Raw genomic sequence first — 22,448 nt, forward strand, 5'->3', positions numbered from 1 at the left:
TACTTGATCATTTTTTAAAATGTTGATCTTGGAACTACGCAACAACAACACTCTACTGCAATTAAATTAGCATGCGAGAAAATTTCAGAGTTTGGGAAAATTTCTCAAGTCGTCGTGGGAAACGTTTTAATGCTGTTTGCTATATTCATTTTCAAGCTATCAACTCCATCAAATGAAATGATTTCGTTAAATATGACAAAAATTAAATATGCAAAAGAGTGTTATAGTGATTTGTGACAGCGTAATAGTCAGATATGGGTTATAATATAAGAACAGCATTATAGCGAATCAGCGTAAAGCGAACCGCGTTATAACGAGGGCCTGCTGTACATGCAAGTAGTAGTAGTAGTAATAGTAGTGGCATGTGATGCAAGAAAGCAAATGTATGAGCTTATGCAGCATTAGCCAAAAAAAAAAAAAAAACACACCATTCCCTCCAAATGCCTGTCCAGTTCCTCCTTAAATTTATTCAACCTATCAACTTCCACAACGACAGATGGAAGTTTGTTCCAGCAATTAACCACCCGCTGGCTAAAGGCAAATTTCCGCACATCTATTCTACATCTGTCCTTTCTTAATTTGAATTTATGCCCCCTTAGGTTTGTAATCTGAACAAGTGGAAGGATCCCATCCGAATTCAGCATGCTGAACCCATTCAAGGCCTTATACACCTCAATCAGATCACCGCGCAGGTGCCTAGTCTCCAGCCACTGCAATTTGCAGAACTTAAGCCTCTCTTGATAAGAGGATCCCTTCATTCCCCTTACCAATCTTGTTGCCCTTCTCTGTACACGCTCAAGTAAATCTACATCCTTCCTAAAATGAGGCCTCCAGACCTGTACGCAGTACTCAAGGCGTAGCCTGACCATTGCCTTATACAGAGGGATAATCACTTCCTTTTTCCTGCTAGCAAAATTCCTATATATATCATTGACAAAACCCCATGACCTGCAATGGCAGCCTGTCTGCATTGCTCAGAAAACTTCATATCTGCCTGCATAATTACTCCAAGGTATTTTTCATTTTCTACCACCTTAAGTGTAGTACCACACAGTTGGTACGTTTCTCTAGGGTTACTTCTACCCATATGCAGTACTTTGCATTTGTCAAGGGTAAACTTCAGTTGCCACTTCTTAGCCCATCTCCCAAATTATCTAGATCCTGTTGCAGTAGCACACTGCCATTACTGTCATTAACAACCCTGCCAACCTTTGTATCATCTGCAAACTTCGACATTAAGCCTGATATACCTTCATCAATATCATTGATAAATATACAAAACAACAGTGGACCCAACACCGAACCCTGTGGGACTCCACTAATAACATTAGTCCAAGAAGAGCAGAACCCATTGATACCACCCTCTGTCTTCTCGCACTTAACCATCCTTTTATCCATTGTAGCAACTTACCCTTAAAACCATTCTGCTCCAATTTGTACAATAGTTTTCCATGCGCAACAGTGTCAAAAGCTTTCCTGAAATCCAAATATATGATATCAAAATTATTTTTTGCATCCAGTTCCTTTGTAACCACATTATAATATCCTATCAAATTTGTCAGACAAGACTTTCCCTTAACAAACCCATGCTGTGTCTGAATTATTGTTGCAGTCTTGTCTAGATGATCCTGCAATGCATCTTTAACCAGCGACTCCATTATTTTACCCGGAACAGAAGTTAAACTAACTGGTCTGTAATAATTACTCGTGTCACCCTTCGATCCCCCTTTGTGAATTGGGGATACATTTGCACATCTCCCGTCTGTGGGAACCTCCCCTGAGTCCAAGGATGCTCTCATAATTATGGCTAAGGGTTTGCTTAGTTGCTTTGCTGCCTCCTTTAATATAACTGGATAGATCCCATCCACCCCACGTGCTTTTCTTACGTTTAACTTCAACAGTTTCTCTTCCACTTTGCTCTCAGTTATTACAAAATCATTAAGTATCCTGCTACAATTTGATAACCCTCTGCCATTTCCAAACCTTAATAATTCCTCACGTGTGAATGTAGATGCAAAATACTCATTCAGTTTGTTTGCTATCTGAGAAGGATCATCTACAGTCGAACCATCGATGTCAAGTGGACCAATCAGATTCAAACCTCCTTGGTGTATGCATGCACCTGTTTCTACTCTTAGTTATCCTAACACAACCCATGTATTTATTTGTTCCACTATGACTCCCAGCAGTACTGGAAATCCCCATTGCCTTGTTTTCCAGGCTGTTGCTCAATTGCATTTCGACAGAAGCAGTGCAAGAATCACTTTCACCTCTGCCAGTGGCTACTGTTAATCTATTAGTCCGTGTATCACTCCCCCAAGCTAGCAGTTTTCCGACTCACCTAACTCTGCCTCGATAGCATCAGCAAATATTCTTGCACCCTTTGTATTTAAGTGCATCCCATCAATGTAGACGCAGTCTCTCCTGTTAACAAGCACTGAGTAGGCTGAGAAAAATTCTACCCTTTGAGCCTTGCACTCTCCAGGGCCAAATTGATCAACAAGGCTCTCTGATGTGCAAATATGACCCCAATTCACAAATGAGGATCAAAGGGTGACACAAGTAATTATAGACCTGTGAGTTAAGTTCTGTTAGAGGAAAATTAGTGGAGGCACTGGTTAAAGAAGCACTACAGGATCATCTAGACAAGACTTCATTTATAGCTCGGACACAGCATGGTTTTGTTAAGGAGAAGTCTTGTCTGACCAATTTAATTGGATACTATGGTGTGATCACAAAGGAACTGGATGCAGGGAATAATTTTGATATCATATATTTTGATCTTAGAATGGCTTTTGATACTGTTGCACATGGAAGACTGCTGCACAAATTGGAGCAATGTGGCATTGGAGGCAAATTGCTGCTATGGATAAAGGAATGGTTGAGTGAGGTAAGACAGAGAGTGGTAATCAATGGACACTGCTCTTCATGGACTATTGATATAGTGGAGTCCCTCAGGGTTCAGTGTTGGGTCAATTGTTGTTTTCTGTATTTATTAATGATACTGATGATGGTATATCAGGCTTAATGTCCAAGTTTGCAGATGATACAAAGGTTGGCAGGGTTGTTAATGACACTAATGACAGTACACTGCAGCAACAGGATCTAGAAAAGTTGAGCAGATGGGCTGAGAGGTAGCAACTGAAGTTTAACATTGACAAATGTAAAATACTGCATATGGGAAGCAGTAACCCCAGGGTAATGTATCAACTGTGTGGTACTACAGTGACACTGATAGAGAATGAAACGGTCCTGGTGGTAATTGTGCAGGCATATATAAAGTTTTCTGAGCAGTGCAGACAGTCTGCAAGAGTAGCTCATGGTGTCTTGTCAATGATATACAGGAATTTTTCTAGCAGGGATAAGGAGGTGATTATCCCCTTGTATAAGGTAATGGTCAGACCACACCTTGAGTACTGTATACAGGTCTGGAGGGCCCATTTTAAGAAGGATGTAGAGCTGTTGGAACGAGTACAGAGAAGGGCAACAAGATTAGTGAATGGAACAAAGGGTTGCTCTTACGAAGAAAGGCTTAAGTTTTGCAAATTACTGTGTTTGGAGACTAGGCACCTGCAAGGTGATCTGATTGAGGTGTATAAATCCTTGAATGGTTTGAGCATGCTCAATGCTGATTGGATTCTTCCTCTTGCTCAGAATAATCGCCTGAGAGGGCATAAATTCAAATTGAGGAAACACGTTTGTAGGATAGATGTGTGGAAGTTTGCCTTTAGCCAGCGGGTGGTTGATTGCTGGAACAATCTTCCATCTGTCGTTGTAGAAGTTGATAGCTTAAATAGATTCAAGGCAGAACTTGACAAACATTTGGAGCGAGTGGAAGGTGAAATTAGAAGATTAGGTTTTTTTTTTTTTTTTGGGTTTTTTTTTTTTTGGCTGATGCTATATAAGCTTGCTTTCTTGCATCATGTGCTTTTACTAATCCTGATGCTAATATTGATTTCTGTCTAATTTGTTTCTTGATCAGCAACACAATATAGATCCAAAAAAGATATAAAATATCATTATCAAATAATATAAACAATTACTTTTTATTTTGTTGTCGATATTCACACTGCAAAGAGCTATTTCTCAATAAAATTTTTTCACTGGTCAGTAAGTACAATTTAAATAAAATAACATATTCATAATGACACTAGTTATTCTTTTATAACAACTCTCCCCATCCTAAGAGAAGCAGAAAACACATAACAGAAAAGACAAAGAAAAAAGTTAGACAGAGCTATCTTGACTACATTGTTTTATTTGATTTTATGTTAGTTAATATTGAGAGAGAGAGACAATGTGTGAAAATAATTACATCATATTTCTCATGTGTTATCTTACATTATATTTCTCATGTGACACTTACCTTGGGGAGTAGTACATTCTAGCAAATCATCCATATCTGAAAAGAGAAAAAACACAATTTCATTAACACTAGAACCACTGGCTAACAAAAATACCCAAAACTGCCATTGCCAGTCATTTTGACTGCAGTGCATAAAATAAACTTTTAAGTAGTGTTACAAATTTATTATAATAAGTAATTTGCACAATTTAAACAAATGATAAATTTTTAAACAGTTTCCACACTCTTTCTGCTTTTTATGCAGATTGCACACTTCTATAGTTTTGTTTGCCCTGCATCACCTAATTTGGCACTGATGCCTTTTCAGAGGGTTGACATAGCTACTGTTGTTGTTACTGGTTTGAGCTGCTGCTGCTTTCTGTGAATTTATATATTCTTTTCGAGTTCTTCAGCTATATCCACTATAAAATCTCTTCTCTTCCTAATTTTCCTTTTCACTTTTTTATAAATAATCCAAGCACTGATTACTGAAAGATATAATAAATCATAAAATATAAGAACCAGCCAGATACGTTAACCTGCTTTTGTTCAATATTTTTTGGCTATTTGGTCTAAAATATCAACCCTGTATTGTTTGGTTTTTTTTTTTAGGAGCATTAGCAACTAAGGCCATATTACTCCGGAATATGCGGTGGTCATTCCCTGACCTTTCCGCATCCTCCATATTTGGTGGTGATGGGCTCGAACCCCGGTCTAATCAAGAAGCATGTGGTACGCACTGCTGCTCCTTCCCACCTGGCTACGGAGACGCCCAACCCTGTATTCTGTTTGGTTGTAATATAATGTTGTGCAAGGGTTCTTTGTACCATTACTTATTGCAACACTTGCACGAAATGTACTCAAGAATATGACATTTTTATTTGCTTTTGCGTGTAGTTCATGATATCACAGATATCTTTTAAGGGCACAAAAGGCAATATTGTTGTACACATTGGCACCAATGATATTAAGAGTAGGAGAACGGCAGAATTACTTAGCAAGTACAGGTCAATGCTGAAAAAAGTCACGAGTTAGGGTTGAATTCGAAGGTGTCTGCAATTCTGCCCAGACACGATAGGAGGGAGTATATAATTAGCATTAGCATGGGCACATGATGCAAGAAAGAAAGCTTATATAAAAAAAAAAGAAAAAAAGTTAACTGCAGCCATTATCAACCCACTGCAGGATGGAAGCTTCCTCAACAATTCATGCTGAGCATCAGCCAAAAAAAAAAAACTTATTTCATCCATCCACTCGCTACAAATGTTTGTCAAGTTCTGCCTTGAATCTATTTAAGCTATCAACTTCTACAACGACAGATGGAAGTTTGTACCAGCAATCAACCATCTGCTGGCTAAAGGCAAACTTCCACACATCTATCCTACAACCGTCTTTCCTCAATTTGAATTTATGCCCTCTCAGGCGATTATTCTGAGCAAGAGGCAGTATCCCATCAGCACTGAGCATTCTCAAACCATTCAAGGCTTTGTACACCTCTATCAGATCACCTCACAGGTGCCTAGTCTCCAGACACTGTAATTTTCAAAACTTAAGCCTTTCTTCGTAAGAACAACAATTTGCAAAACTTAAGCCTTTCTTCGTAAGAACAACCCTTCGTTCTGTTCACTAATCTTGTTGCCCTTCTCTGTACTCGTTCCAACAGCTATACATCCTTCTTAAAATGAGGCCTCCAGACCTGTATACAGTACTCAAGGTATTGGTCTGATCATTACCTTATACAAGAGGATAATCACTTCCTTATCCCTGCTAGAAAAATTCCTATATATCATTGACAAGACACCATGAGCTACTCTTGCAGACCGTCTGCACTGCTCAGAAAACTTCATATCTGTCTGCACAATTACCTCCAGGTCCTTTTCATTCTCTACCACTGTCAGTGTGGTACCACAGAGTTGATACATTACTCTGGGATTACTGCTTCTCACATGCAGTACTTAACATTTGTCAATGTTAAACTTCATTTGCCACCTCTCGGGCCATCTGCTCAACTTTTCTAGATCCTGCTGCAGCAGTGTACTGTCATTAGTGTCATTAATAAAACTTGCCAACCTTCGTATTGTCTGCAAACTTGGACATTAGGCCTGATATATACCATCATCAATATCATTTATAATTAGAGCCTTCCAATCAATTCGGCCCTGGAGAGATTGTGCAAGGCTCATAGAGTAGAATTTTTTTTAGCCTGGTCTGTGTTTGTTAACAGGAGAGACTGCCTCTACAGAGATGGGATACGCTTAAATAGAAAGGGTGCAAGAATATTTGCTGATGCTATTGAGGCAGTGTTAGTTGGGTCTGAAAACTGCTGGCTTGGGGGGGGGGATATATGGATAATAGATTAATAGTAATCGCTGGCTGAGGTGAAAGTGATTCTTGCACTGCTTCTATTGGAATGAACAGCAGCCTGGAAAACAAGGTGCTGGGGATTTCAGGGACTGCTGGGAGTTGTTGTTGTTGTTGTTGTTTAAGTGTTTTAAGACACGAGGGTATCTTTACAGGTTTTTTTAATGTACAGTACATCATTTTTTTTTTAGATTCGTTTGTCAAAGTGGATTTGCCGAATAAAATTAAACAGTTCATCGAGATTTTCAGAGTTATCTAAAATCTGTTGAAGTGTAAGTGGATAGTGGATTCTGATTATGTCTGAGTCTGAGGTCGAGGGTTTCCTGTGCGGACGTGCCTTTCTGCCGCTCTTGGAATAGAGAAGTTTTTTCTGATTTATTTTCTGCTTTATTAGTTTAAATTGACATATTAACTTATTTCTAGAGTAGCTTTATATTCCTATTTACGGTACTTAAAGTTAAAATAACTTAGATAGAGATTTTGTAGGTATTACTTAGTATCGGAAAGGGTATCAAATCCACGTGTTTACCGTTCATAAACGGCCGCCATTGTTACGTGAAAATTAATCAGTAAAATCTATTAATCTTGTCTAACTTCATTGGCAACTAAATTGTAATTTTAACTATACATATAACCACTTAGGTTACGGAACATAAATAATTAGTAAAAATAAATAATTAATACAGAAGTTATATAAAGGGATTTCGTAGATAACACTCGTTACTGAAGCGCGATACAGCATATCCGGAATTCGATAGCATTAGCTTTGTATAGTATAGTGCATAATATAATATTGTCAATTAATCAGTACATCTATTAATCTTGTTAAACTTCATTGTCAATTAAATTGTACTTTTAACTATATACATATAACGACTTAGAGTACAAACGTAACAAATAATTAATACATACTTGATACGGAAGTTATATAAAGGGAACTCGTAGATAACACTCGATACCGAAAAATAAATATAGCGTTATAACTGTGTTAAGATACAAGTTTAAGGTTTTAATTTTGTTCTGAAATTGTAATTTTATTGACATTTAAATCGAAATCATGACTCTGACCAGAGCAGCAAAGCAAAAGGCTCAAGCTAATGGGAGTGCTGTGACTCAGGGGAGAACTGAGGGGGCGGTTGCCCCCTGAATCACGGCCTTTTAAGATGCACTGTTTGCTTGATGTTTGCGGAGCAATCGGGTACGGTACATGATACTGCCATGGGGAATGTCTTTGTGTGTGCACGATGCAAGGAGTGCAAGGAAATTAGGCGACAACTCGGCGTTGTTATGGGCCTATATGAGACCTTGAAGGACAGGGTGGATGCCCTCGAAGGAAATAAATTGAGGGGCCCATCAAGCTCTCAGCTGCCCACATCAACACCAGAGCTTGGACTTGGTCATCTTGCAACACAGAGGCAGCCCCCAAGGCAGAATGCGCTGGTCCAACAGGAACTAGTAGTTGTTGGTGACTCAATTGTCAGGGAAACGGGGAACATGCTTTGTAAAAAGGATAGGTGGAACAGGACCAGGGTATGTCTGCCAGGGGCAAAGGTTGATGACGTTGTAGAGCAGATATCATCTTTTAAGGGCACAAAAGGTGATATAGTTGTACACGTTGGCACTAATGATATTAAGAGTAGGAGACCAGCGGAATTACTTAACAAGTACAGGTCACTGTTGAAAAAAAGCCGTGAAGTAGGGTTGAATTTGAAAGTGTCTGCAATTCTGCCCAAACACAATAGGAGGGAGTATATGATGAGAGCCTTGTCGATCAATTCGGCCCTGGAAAGATTGTGCAAGGCTGAAGGGGTAGAATTTTTTTCAGCCTGGACTGTACTTGTTAACAGGAGAGATTGCTTCTACAGGGATGGGATACACTTAAATAGAAGGGGTGCAAGAATATTTGCTGATGCTATCGAGGCAGTGTTAGGTGGGTCGGAAAACTGCTAGCTTGGGGGGAGACAAAGACTAATGGATTAACAGTAGCCACTGGCAGAGGTGAAAGAGATTCTTGCACTGCTTCTATTGGAATGAGCAGAAGCCTGAAAAACAAGATGCAGGATATTTCAGAGACTGGTGGAAGTCATTGCAGTACAAGTAAACACATGGGTTGTGTTAGGGTAGCTAAGAATAGGAACAGGTGCATGTATACTTGCGTGTACACTAATGCTAGGAGTTTAGTAAATAAATTTAATGAATTTGAGGTATTACTCAAAACATCAAAGGCAGATATTGTTAGGATATCAGAGACGTGGTGTCACACAGATATAAGGAATGCAGAACTGGAATTTGGGGAGTACGTCTACAGAAAGGATAGACAGGATAGGAAGGGAGGAGGGGTTATGCTATTAGTTAAAAAACACATAAAATCCAAGGAAGTGAAGCCAGTTGACATCGCTGGACAGTGCAGTGTTGAGTCAGTTTGGTGTGACATAAGCATAGGTAAATCAAAATTGAGAGTAGGAGTGTGCTATAGGCCTAATGACTCTGATGAGTATAATAAGATACTGTACAGGGAAATAGAATGGGCCAGTAAATCAGAGAGTCTTATAATGGGGGATTTTAATTTCCCAGATATTGACTGGAATTTGTGGGTTGGTCACTCACACACTAGCAAGGCTTTTGTGGATTTATTGGATGATTGTTTTCTACACCAGCATGTTCGGGAGGCAACTAGAGGGAGCATGCTTGATCTGATTATCAGTAGTGATCTGATTATCAGTAGTGATCTGATTATCTACTCTTGATCTGATTATCAGTAGTGATTCTTCATGCATTAGGAATCTGCAGATAAATGAACCACTGGGTGGCAGTGATCACAGTGTGCTGAAGTGGGATTTACTCAAGGAGGTAACTACCATCAGAGGTAAAGGGAAGGGTTTTTGCTTTCGTAAAGGCGACTATGATGGTCTGAGACAGTATTTAAATTCTATACAGTGGGACCAACTGAAGATGTTACCAACAGCAAATTCAAAATGGGAAGCATTCAAGGAACTAATCTTGGAAGCTACCAGGCTTTACATACCAACCAAGAAATATTGTTCAAGGTTCAGGCCTAAATGGTTGTCAGATGAACTAATGAGACATATGGCAGAGAAGAAAAATGCATGGGATACATACAAATTAATGGGTGACGTGGAAGCCTATGATAGATATAAGTTGGTCTGTAACCAAGTCACAAAGGAGATTAGGCAGGCAAAGGCAGATTATGAGAAATCCTTGGCAAAGGATGCAAAGAAAAACAGAAAAGAGTTCTTTACCTATTTAAACTCAAGAAGGAAAGGGATGAATCAGATTGGTCCACTGGATGTTGATGGTTCAACAGTTGAGGAACCAGCTCAGGTGGCTAACAATCTAAACGAGTATTTTGCATCTACATTCACACATGAGGAGTTATTCAGGAAGGGGAATGTCGTAGGTGAAGTAAACATTGGCAGTGAGCTAGATGATTTTCTAATAACTGAGAGGAAAGTGGAGGAGAAATTGTTGAGGATAAACATAAAAAAGGCACCCGGGGTGGATGGGATCTATCCAGTTATATTAAAGGAGGCAGCAAAGGAAGTAAGCAAACCCCTAGCCATAATTATGAGAGCTTCTTTGGACTCAGGGGAGGTACCCATGGACTGGAGATGTGCAAATGTAACCCCAATTCACAAAGGAGGATCAAAGGCTGACACAAGTAATTATAGACCTGTTAGTTTAACTTCGGTTCCAGGAAAATTAATGGAGGCACTGGTTAAAGAAGCACTGCAGGATCATCTGGACAAGAATTCAGTTATAGCTCAGACACAGCATGGGTTTGTTAAGGGCAGGTCTTGTCTGACCAATTTGATTGGATACTATGATGTAGTCACAAAAGAACTGGATGCAGGGAATAACTTTGATATTATATATTTGGATCTTAGAAAGGCTTTTGATACTGTTGCGCATGGAAGACTGCTGCACAAATTGGAAAAGTGTGGCATTCGAGGAAAATTGCTGCTATGGATAAAGGGATGGTTGAGTGGCAGAAGACAGAGAGTGGTAATCAATGGACACTGCTCAACGTGGACTAATGTTATTAGTGGAGTTCCTCAGGGTTCAGTGTTGGGTCCATTGTTGTTTTCTGTATTTATAAATGATATTGATGATGGTGTATCAGGCTTAATGTCCAAGTTTGCAGACGATACAAAGGTTGGCAGGGTTGTTAAGGACACTACTGATACTATGCTGCTGCAACAGGATCTGGAAAGGTTGAGCAGATGGGCTGAGAGGTGGCAAATGAAGTTTAACATTGACAAATGTAAAGTACTACATATGGGAAACAGTAACCCCAGATCAACGTATCAACTCTGTGGTACTACGCTGACAGTGGTAGAGAATGAAAAGGACCTGGGGGTAATTGTGCAGGCAGATATGAAGTTCTCTGAGCAGTGCAGACGAGCTGCAAGAGTAGCTCATGGTGTCTTGTCAATGATATACAGGAATTTTTCTAGCAGGGACAGGGATGTGATTATTCCCTTGTATAAGGCATTGGTCAGGCCACACCTTGAGTACTGTATACAGGTCTGGAGGCCTCATTTCAAGAAGGATGTAGAGCTGCTGGAACGAGTACAGAGAAGGGCAACAAGATTAGTGAATGGAACAAAGGGTTGCTCTTACGAAGAAAGGCTTAAGTTTTGCAAATTACAGAGCCTGGAGACTAGGCATCGCCGAGGTGATCTGATAGAGGTGTACAAGGCTTTGAATGGCTTGAGCATGCTCAATGCCGATGGGATTCTTCCTCTTGCTCAGAATAATCACCTGAGAGGGCATAAATTCAAATTGAGGAAGGACGGATGTCGGATAGATGTGCGGAAATTCGCCTTTAGCCAGCGGGCAGTTGGTTTGTGGAATAGACTTCCATCGCTTGTTGTTGAAGTTGATAGCCTAAACAAATTTAAGGCTCAGCTGGACAGGTATTTCGAACGAATTGAGGGGTGAAATGGGAGTAGTGGTTGTTTTTTTTTTTTTTTTTTTTTTTTATTGGCTGATGCTGAATAAGCTTGCTTTCTTGCATCATATGCCTCTACTAATGCTAATGCTAATTATTGCTCAGACTCTGGAAGCAAAGAAATCTGGAATTTCTGAATCGATGGCATACTAAAAGGATATGTTTCACAGTAAGCTGAACTTGACATTCAAATCAGAGAGGGAGATTTTCATTAGCTAGTAGATGATAATGTGTAAGGTGAGTGTGCCCTTTTTGTAGTCTGGCAAGCATTACTTCTTCTCTGCGACTCTGATGCCTGAGTTCCATATTTGTGGATTCGATTTTATTTCCTGCAGTTTATTATTGGTTTGATTTCTCCATATCTCGGCCGATTCATCCTGATTTGCTCTAATAATAACTGGTCTGAAATCAGTGTATGGAACAATCATTGCTTTTTTTGGCTGTTCTGTAGCTGACTTTTCTGCATTATCAGCTTTGTCATTGCCTTCTATTCTGGAGTGTCCTGGTATCTGGCAAAGAGTTATTTCGGAGTGTTGTTTTTGGACAGAGTTTGATTAGAAAGCCAATTTCTTGTAGAATGGGATGACGAGAATGATGTTTACTCTGTATGGCTATGATAGTACTGAGCGAATCAGAATAAATTAAGACAGAAAGTGATGATTGCGGACATATTTCACTTAATGCAAACTGGATGGCATATAATTCAGCAGAAAGTACTCAAGTGGCAGGGCCTTTGAAATTACATGCGAAGGGAATACTGCTGCTGTTGCACCTACATGAGAGTGCGACTTAGAGTCATCTGTATAGATTATGAGTTTGCCAATGTGTTCTGTAGTATGGTTGGCATTTAGCTGTTGGATATTAAAAGATGGAATGGTGTTTTTTGACCGCTGAGTAAAGTATAGATCAAAGTCTATATCTTGTCTATCCCATGAAGGTAAAGGCACATTTGTACTTTCTTCAAATTTATTGAGATCAATTTTCCTCTTTTGTGTTATTTCTTGAAGGCATATCCCAGCAGGCCAGGATTCATTAGGCTTGGATTCATAGAGTGTTGTCCAAAGAGGTTGGTTGAGGTATACCCAACAAGGATCATACGGTGAGCTCCTTATTTTGGCAGCGTATTGGTAGAGTAAGCTTTATCTTCTAAGATAAAGTGGAGGGTCATGTGCTTTCATGTACAAGCTCTGAACTGGCGAGGTTCTGAAGGCACCTAGAGAAGATCGAAGAGCACTGTGTTGGATGGTGTTCAGAGATCATAAGATGCTCTTTTTAGCTGAAGCATATACTGCAGCTCCATAATCTAATCATGACTGGATTAGAGCATGATATAAATTCAGTAATGACTCTGTCAGCACTCTAAATGTTGAGGATACTGCACAAAGGATGTTTAATTTCTGGAGGCAAGTAGTTCACAGGTATGTTATATGTTTGTAAAAATTTTGTTTGGTGTCTAAAATCAAACCCAATAGTCTTATCGAATGCGTAATCGGTATTTCTGTGCCTTTCAATTTTAATACAGGTTCCAGATGAAGTGATCGCAATTACAGAAGTGTATTGCTGTAGTTTTCCCCTCGGTTAATCGATAGTCATTGCATTTTGTTCAAGTTTCAATTTTAGTTATTGCTAATTGTAGTTGTCTTTCAATGGTACCCATGCTTGATGATTGACAGGAAATAGCAAGATCATCTGTATACATATAAGTTTCCACCGTAGGTGGGATGTCTCGAGTAATGCCACTGGTTCGTAAAGCAAAAAGTGTAGCGCTTAAAATAGATCCTTGAGGTATTCCTTCTTGTGTGTGAATTGTGGACAGCTCATTCTGTAATTGTACTTGAAAGGTCCTGAAATGGAGAAAATTCTGAATGAAAAGAGGCAAGTTACCTCTCAGTCCAAGGTTGTTTAAGTCTTGGAGGATTCCATATCTCCAGGTGGTGTCAAATGCTTTGGTAATATCAAAAGTTATCATTACCATGTGTGTTTTTTAACAAAAGCATTTTGAGCATGAGCAATGTGGACATCAGTTGTTGACTTGTTATGGCAGAAACCAAATTGGTGCGGTGTTATAGCATCTTGAGCTTCAAAATCCAGACTAGTCTCCTCTGAACCATCTTTTCTATTATCTTTCCTAAATTTCAAAGATATAGGATGATAACTGTTAGGGGAGGTAGTATCTTTCCCAGGTTTTGCTATGGGTACCACTATTGACTGATGCCATGCATCAGGATAAACATTCTCTTCAAAGATTCTAAAATTTTAGAATCTTTGAAGAAGATTGTAAAATTGTTGTAAAATTTTAATAGCATAGATTTTGAGTTGGAGTTGAGGTGGCAAAGCATTACGTAATAAATGCCATCTGGTCCAGCAGAACTATTTTGAGAAAACTGAAGAACTTCATTGAGTTCGGTTAAAGTGAACAGAAGATTATAAGAATATGATTGGTTTGTATTGAAGTTAATTTTATACTTTTCCATAGACTTTTTTTGTGCATCTAAATGAGTCTTCATAAGAATTAGGGGATGAAATGTTTCAGCTAATGACCCCAGAATAATCTGGATCTTTCTCCAGATTATTCTGGGGTCAGTGTTTCTGTAGATGGTGGAAGTGAATCGAATCCACGCATCCTGTTTTGCTTTTCTTCGAATTTGGTGTGCTTCAGCTTTCTGACATTTATAGTTGATTAGGTTCTCCATTATAGTATTTCAGCAAAAAACGTTCCAAGCTTTATTTTGCTTTCATTTAGCAAGAAAGCAATCTCTTGCCCACCAACCATTGTTTGGTAATGTTTGCATTTGGTATTGCGCTGGCAGCAGCTCCAAGTATTTCTCCTACTATATGCCTAGTGGCATTATTAATAGATGTAGTGAGGATCAAGTGACTATCAAATTGGATTATTTGGGAAAACATTTCCCAGTTCGCTCGGTGAAAACTCCACGTAATTTGTTGGCTGGAGGTATAGTTTGTATCTGTCTGTATTTTGCAAATTTGATAAATTTGATAATGGTCAGTGTTGTGAAGAGGTTGAAGAAATGTACACTGAAATTGAGAGTCTTCTAGATGAGCAGAAAACCCACTACATGATTATTATGGGGGACTTCAATGCTAAGGTTGGTAAAACACAAAACAGTGCAGAAAGGGGAACTATAGGAAATTTTGGAATTGGTGAAAGAAATGAAAGAGGTGAAAGTGGAATTTGCAGAATCTCGAGGATTGTAAGTAATGAACACTTTTTTCAAGAAAAGGGTGAACAGAAAGTGGACATGGAAGAGTCCAAATGGATTAACAACTAATAAAATCGACTTCATCCTCACTAACAGAATATATATCATGAGTGATGTTACCGTCCTGAATAAGGTAAATGTTGGAAGTGATCACAGAATGGTAAGATGCACACTTGATATAGATGTAGGAAAGGAAAAAACTGACTCGAGTAAATAATACAAAGGTCTTTGAAATAAGAGGAGGAGAAAAAGCAGTATGTAGTAGTAGTAGTAGTAGTAGTAGTAGTAGTAGTGGCACACGATGCAAGAAAGCAAGTGTAGGAGCTTATGCAGCATCAGCCAAAAAAAAAAAAAAAAAAAAACACACCATTCCCTCCAAATGCCTGTCCAGTTCCTCCTTAAATTTATTTAACCTATCAACTTCTACAACGACAGATGGAAGTTTGTTCCAGCAATTAACCACCCGCTGGCTAAAGGCAAATTTCCGCACATCTATTCTACATCTGTCCTTTCTTAATTTGAACTTATGTCCCCGTAGGTTGGTAATCTGAACAAGTGGAAGGATCCCATCAGAATTCAGCGTGCTCAACCCATTCAAGGCCTTATAGACCTCAATCAGATCACCGCGCAGGTGCCTAGTCTCCAGCCACTGCAATTTGCAGAACTTAAGCCTCTCTTGGTAAGAGAATCCCTTCATTCCCCTCACCAATCGTGTTGCTCTTCTCTGTACACGCTCAAGCAAATCTACATCCTTCCTAAAATGAGGCCTCCAGACCTGTACGCAGTACTCAAGGCGTGGCCTGACCATTGCCTTATACAGAGGGACAATCACCTCCTTTTCCCTGCTAGCAAAATTCCTATATATCATTGACAAAACCCCATGACCCGCCCTAGCAGCCTGTCTGCACTGCTCAGAAAACTTCATATCTGACTGCACAATTACTCCCAGGTCTTTTTCATTTTCTACCACCTTAAGTGTAGTACCACACAGTTGGTACGTTTCTCTGGGGTTATTTCTACCCATATGCAGAACTTTGCATTTGTCAAGGTTGAACTTCAGTTGCCACTTCTTAGCCCATCTGCCCAAATTATCTAGATCCTGTTGCAGTAGCACACTGCCATTACTGTCATTAACAACCCTGCCAACCTTTGTGTCATCTGCAAACTTCGACATTAAGCCTGATATACCTTCATCAATATCATTGATAAATACACAAAACAACAGTGGACCCAACACCGAACCCTGTGGGACTCCACTAATAACATTAGTCCACGAAGAGCAGCACCCATTGATTACCACCCTCTGTCTTCTCCCACTTAACCATCCTTTTATCCATTGTAGCAACTTACCCTTAATACCATTCTGCTCCAATTTGTACAGTAGTCTTCCATGCGCAACAGTGTCAAAAGCTTTCCTGAAATCCAAGTATATGATATCAAAATTATTTTTTGCATCCAGTTCCTTTGTGACCACATCATAATAACCAATCAAATTTGTCAGACAAGACTTTCCCTTAACAAACCCATGCTGTGTTTGAGTTATCGCTGCAGTTTTGTCTAGATGATCCTGCAATGCATCTTTAACCAGCGACTCCATTATTTTACCCGGAACAGAAGTTAAACTAACTGGTCTGTAATTACTCGTGTCACCCTTCGATCCACCTTTGTGAATTGGGGACACATTTGCACATCTCCAGTCCGTGGGAACCTCCCCTGAGTCCAAGGATGCTCTCATAATTATGGCTAAGGGTTTGCTTAGTTGCTTTGCCGCCTCCTTTAAAATAACTGGATAGATCCCATCCACCCCAGGTGCCTTTCTTATGTTTAACTTCAACAATTTCTCCTCCACTTTGCTCTCAGTTATTACAAAATCATTAAGCACACTGCTACAATTTGATAACCTTCTTCCATTTTCCAATTGTAATAATTCCTCACGTGTGAATGTAGATGCAAAATACTCATTCAGTTTGTTTGCTATCTGAGCAGGATCATCAACAGTCGAACCATCGATGTCAAGTGGTCCAATCATATTCATCCCCTTCCTTTTAGAGTTTATATAAGTAAAGAAATCCTTGCTGTTTTTCTTAGCATCTTTTGCCAAAGATTTCTCGTAATCCGCCTTTGCCTGCCGAACCTCCTTTGTGACCTGATTACAGACTAGCTTATATCTGCCACAGGCTTCTGCGTCGCCTGATAATTTATATGCATCCCATGCATTTTTCTTCTCTGTCACGAGTCTCATTAGTTCATTTGATAACCATTTAGGCCTAAACCTTGAACGATATTTCTTAATCGGTATATAAAGTCTAGTAGCTTCCACGATTAATTCTTTGAATGCTTCCCACTTAGAATTTACTGTTTGTAACATCGTCAGTTGATCCCACTGTACAGAATTTAAAAACTGTCTGAGACCACTGTACTCCCCTTTACGGAAGCAAAAACCCTTTCCTTTACCCCTGACGGTAGTTACCTCTTTGAGTAAATCCCACTTCAGCACACTGTGATCACTGCCACCTAGTGGTTCCTTTATCTGCAAATTCTTAATACACGAATGATCACTGCTGATAACCAGATCAAGAGTGTTACTTTCTCTGGTTGCCTCTCGAACATGCTGCTGCAGAAAACAATCATCCAATAACTCCACAAAAGTCTGACTAGTGTGTGAGTGCCCAACCCACAAGTTCCAGTCAATATCTGGGAAGTTAAAATCCCCCATTATAAGACATTCTGATTTACTGGCCCACTCTATTTCTCTGTACAATTGTTCATTGTACTCATTCAAGTCATTAGGCCTATAACACACTCCTACTCTTATTTTTCCTTTCGCAGTGCTTATCTCACACCAAACTGACTCAACAGAGCACTGTTCATCTATATTAACTGGGTGCACTTCCTTTGATTTTATGTTTTTCTTAATTAACAGCATAACACCCCCTCCCTTTCTGTCCTGTCTATCCTTTCTGTACACATTGTACTCCCCAAATTCCAGTTCTGCATTCCTTATATCTTTGTGACACCAGGTCTCTGCTATCCCAACAATATCCGCCTTTGATGTCTTGACCAACACTTCAAATTCATCAAATTTATTTACTATACTTCTAGCATTGGTATACATGCAAGCATACATGCTCCTATGCCTATTCCCTGTTACCCTAACACATCCCATATACCCAACTATTCCATGATGACTGCCATCCGTCCCTGAAACCCCCAACACCCCTCGCTCCAGGTCGCTTCTTATTCTAATAGAAGTTGTGCAAGAATCACCTTCACCTCTGCCTGCGGTTACTGTTAAACTATTAGTCTTTGTATCCCCCCAAACTAGCAGTTTTCCGACCCACCTAACACTGCCTCGATAGCATCAGCAAATATTCTTGCACCCTTTCTATTTAAGTGTATCCCATCCCTGTAGAAGCAATCTCTCCTGTTAACAAGTACAGTCCAGGCTGAAAAAAATTCTACCCCTTGAGCCTTGCACAATCTTTCCAGGGCCGAATTGATCGACAAGGCTCTCATCATGTACTCCCTCCTATCGTGTCTGGGCAGAATTGCAGACACTTTCAAATTCAACCCTATTTCACGGCTTTTTTTCAACAGTGACCTGTACTTGTTGAGTAATTCCGCCGGTCTCCTACTCTTAATATCATTAGTACCAACGTGTACAACTATATCACCTTTTGTGCCCTTGAAAGATGATATCCGCTCTACAACGTCATCAACCTTTGCCCCTGGCAGACATACCCTGGTCCTGTTCCACCTATCCTTTTTACATAGCATGTTCCCCGTCTCCCTGACAATAGAGTCACCAACAATAACTAGTTCCTTTGGGACCAGCGCATTCTGCTTTGGAGATTGCCGCCGTGTTGCCCGATGCCCAGGAGTGAGCTCTGGCGTTGAGGTGGGCAGCTGAGAGCCTGATGGGCCCCTCAATTTAGATCTTTCGAGGGCATCCACCCTGTCCCGTACTGGAACTTAAGAACAAGTTTGAGCTTCTGCAGACTGCTCAGGACCAAGACATCAACGAGGAATATTACAACTTTCTGAAAGTGATAAAGCCCAAGAAACCTATAGGGAAGAAGAAATCCAAAGAAGAAAAAATTAGTCAAGAAACACTTGTTATGATGAACCGAAGGTGACAAATGAAGAGCAAGATAAACACTGACAAGGAGAAAATTGAGTATACTGAGTTATGCAAAGCTATTAGAAAGAGGCTTTGAGAGGACATAAGAAGATTTAACACAAGAAAAGTAGAACAAGCATTAAGGGAAAACAAAGGACTTAAATCAGCAGAAGCAGACATGAGCAGTAATACAGAAAGAAAAATTATACTGAAACTGAAGAATAGCGATGGTGTACTTATAAATAGCAGAGAAGGCATAATTCAAATAGCAGAAGACTACTATAGAGAATTATACAAGGAGGGAGGTAATGATGCCAGCAGCGGGGAAGACGGATCGCAAATTAGCAACACATACAACATACCCGATATTCTTCCTGATGAGGTAGAATAGGCATTGAAGAAAATAAAGAATCAGAAAGCCCCGGGGGAAGATGAAGTTACTGTAGAGTTGTTAAAATTGGGAGGAAGAGACATAACACAAAAATTGGCAAGGCTCTTCACAAAATGCATTAGAAAAGGTGTGACGCCTAAGCAGTGGAATAATGCAATCATAGTTTTGCTGCATAAGAAAGGAGATAAATCAGAAATTGGAAATTATAGACCAATTAGCTTGTTATCCCACATCTACAAATTGTTCACAAGGGTCATTACTAACAGATTAGGAAGAATACTTGATGAGAATCAACCGAAAGAGCAAGCTGGCTTTAGGACAGGATTCTCAACTATGGATCACCTTCACGTAATATCACAGCTAACGGAGAAAGCAAATGAATATAAAACACCATTATGCCTGGCATTTGTGGATTATGAAAAGGCATTTGACTCCATACAGCATAAGGCAATGTTTTGGGCACTGGAAAGACAAGGCATAGATACTCCATATATTATGATTTTGAAGAAAATATATGAGAATGCAACCTCCTTTATTAGACTAGACAAAGACAGTAGGAAATTTAAAATCGAGAAAGGAGTTTGACAAGGAGACACAATATCTCCGAAGTTGTTTACTGCTGCCCTTGAGGAAGCTTTCAGAAGATTAGACTGGTCGCAGAAAGGAGTCAATGTGAATGGAGAGTACTTAAACCATTTACGATTTGCAGATGACATTGTAGTCATAAGCCACGATCCCAAAGAATTAGCGGAAAATCTTAATCAGTTATGCGCAGTTAGTAAGGATTTTGGACTAAAGATGAATATGACTAAAACAAAAGTAATGATGAACAAGTATGCCACAGAAAGAAACATAATGATTGAAGGAGCAGTAATTGAAAAGGTGGAGTCATATACTTATCTGGGAAAGTTATTAGCTGTAATAATGATAAATGACTGGAAGTCAAGAGAAGAATAGATTTTGGATAGATAGCATTCAGGAAATATAGCCACATACTGAAGAGCAATATCCCAGTTTGTCTGAAACGTAAAATAATGAACCAATGTATACTCTCCACCATGACTTATGGAAGTGAAACTTGGGCATTCACCAAAAGAATGGAAGAGAAGCTGAGAACTACACAGCGAAGAATGGAACGAATTATATTGGGAATCAGACTGTTAGATAAGAAAAGAAACATGGATTAGGTAGCAAACTCAAGTAAAGGACTTATCAAAACTAAAGAACTAAAATGATCTTGGGTAGGACACATAGCTCAAAGACATGATGACAGATGGACTAAGAAAATAACAGAATGGTACCCAAGAGGAGCTAGAAGAAAACCTGGAAGACAACGGCGGATAGATGAAATTCATCAGTTTGTGGGTAGTAAATGGATGGCCATTGCACAAAACAGAAGCAACTGGAAAGTTGTTGGTGAGGCCTTTATCCTGCAGTGGATTGAAAATGGCTGATGATGTTGTGAACATCAGTTAATACTGTCCAATCAAGGCTAGGATAAATGGATGAGGAATATATGGACAGGTCAAGAGTCGAATTTGATACTGTAGGCAAGTGAATATATATGTGTACACCAGTATTCAGCAGTGTTAAGTGATGGTTGTCAACTAGGGTTTCAATTAACTGCCCTCTCTGATCCATGTTTGTGGAACCCCACAAAGGATGAGCATTTAGATCACTAAGGCACTGCAGAACATGATGATTTAGTAAATCATGATGATTTAGTAAATCATCAAGTTCTGCAGTGGAACATGAAATGTTTGGTGGAATACAAATAGAGAAAATAGTGGATGTAATGCCAAGAACAATGTGAATGGCTACTGCTTCTAGAGTGGTGCAAAGCTGAACAGATTTGGATGGTAGGTTTGTAGGAACTAGAATTGCTACTCCTCCTCTTGCTGGAGATTCAGAACATCTGTCCCGCCTGTATTATGTATAACTTGAGAAGTGTGGAGTATAACTTATGATAAGTATGTTCCCTGTAGACAAATGCTTGCAGGATCATGCTGGTGCATTAAAAATTTTAATTCATCTAGATTGCTTCACAGGCCTTTAATTCCATTGAATGATTTTTTGCATTATTTGATTTTAGGTTAGGTTGATTGGTCTGACCACTTTGTTTTCCCTCGACCCTTTTTATATTTCTCTCATTTTGAAAACACTGGACGAGCAATATCCATCTTATCTTCTGCATGTAGTTGGAGAATTGAATCATCATTATCCAATTTCTCGTCAATTTCCATACTTTGTTCAGTTAGTTTATTCTGGGTAGGATTTGCATTATTTTCCTTTGTTAAAGTTCCTGATTGGGGGAATTGTCTTGGTGCTGCTTGGCTGACTTTGTATTAACAGAATGTGATGTATTCTTCGTCTTTGTTGCTGTCAATATCTCATCATTTGTGAGGAAAGATCTGGCCCACTGAGAAAGAGATCTTTTAGGAGGAATTGTAACACTGGTCTGTGTCGAGAATTCTTTAGTATTTTTGACTGCATCAGAATAAGATTTGGGTGACATCACGTTTAATATCTGTTTTCTTGCTTCTTGGTATGAGACATTTTTCTCTACTTTGTAATTCAGTATTTTCTTTTCCCATTTTCCATAATTCACAAGTTCTGGAATATGCAGGACGAGCACCCTGGCAGTTCGGACACTTTGGCGCTGCTGCTATACATTCAGTTTGCGAGTGGTCTGGTGAGCCACACATGGGGCAAATGGCCTTACCTTGACATGTTGTTTGAGAATGCCCATACTTCTGATTGGATTTGGAAGATATATGGAAGGATCTTACAGGAAAGGTAGCCAGCTTTAACTGATGCAGGAAGATTCAGAGTGTTAAAAGTAAGGATAACATTTCTGGTAGGTGTAAGGGTGCCATCCTGTTTGGTCATTATTCTTTTGGTACTGATGACCCTTTTTGCTTTAAGCTCTTCAGCAATTTCTTCATCAGAAACATTAAGGAGATCCCATTCTGAAATGATCCCTTTTGAGCTGTTTAATGTTCTGTGTGGGGTTACAGAAACGGGAAGACCTCCAAAGG

General features: G+C 39.5%; 1 protein-coding gene across 1 annotated transcript in view; it reads right to left on the minus strand.

The window, feature by feature from the left end:
* Positions 1 to 22,448, minus strand: part of LOC150075035 (tensin-2-like) — a 737,845-nt gene that overhangs the window by 278,862 nt on the left and 436,535 nt on the right. Inside the window, exon 17 of the mRNA XM_090389056.1 lies at positions 4,367 to 4,402. Coding sequence (XP_090245182.1) covers positions 4,367 to 4,402 — 36 coding nt within the window. The remainder of the gene's footprint in view (positions 1 to 4,366; positions 4,403 to 22,448) is intronic.

This window comes from Mastigoproctus giganteus, chromosome 14 (genome assembly GCF_048544385.1).
Source record: "Mastigoproctus giganteus isolate SK-2022 chromosome 14, ASM4854438v1, whole genome shotgun sequence".
Taxonomy (NCBI): Eukaryota; Metazoa; Arthropoda; class Arachnida; order Uropygi; family Thelyphonidae; genus Mastigoproctus; species Mastigoproctus giganteus.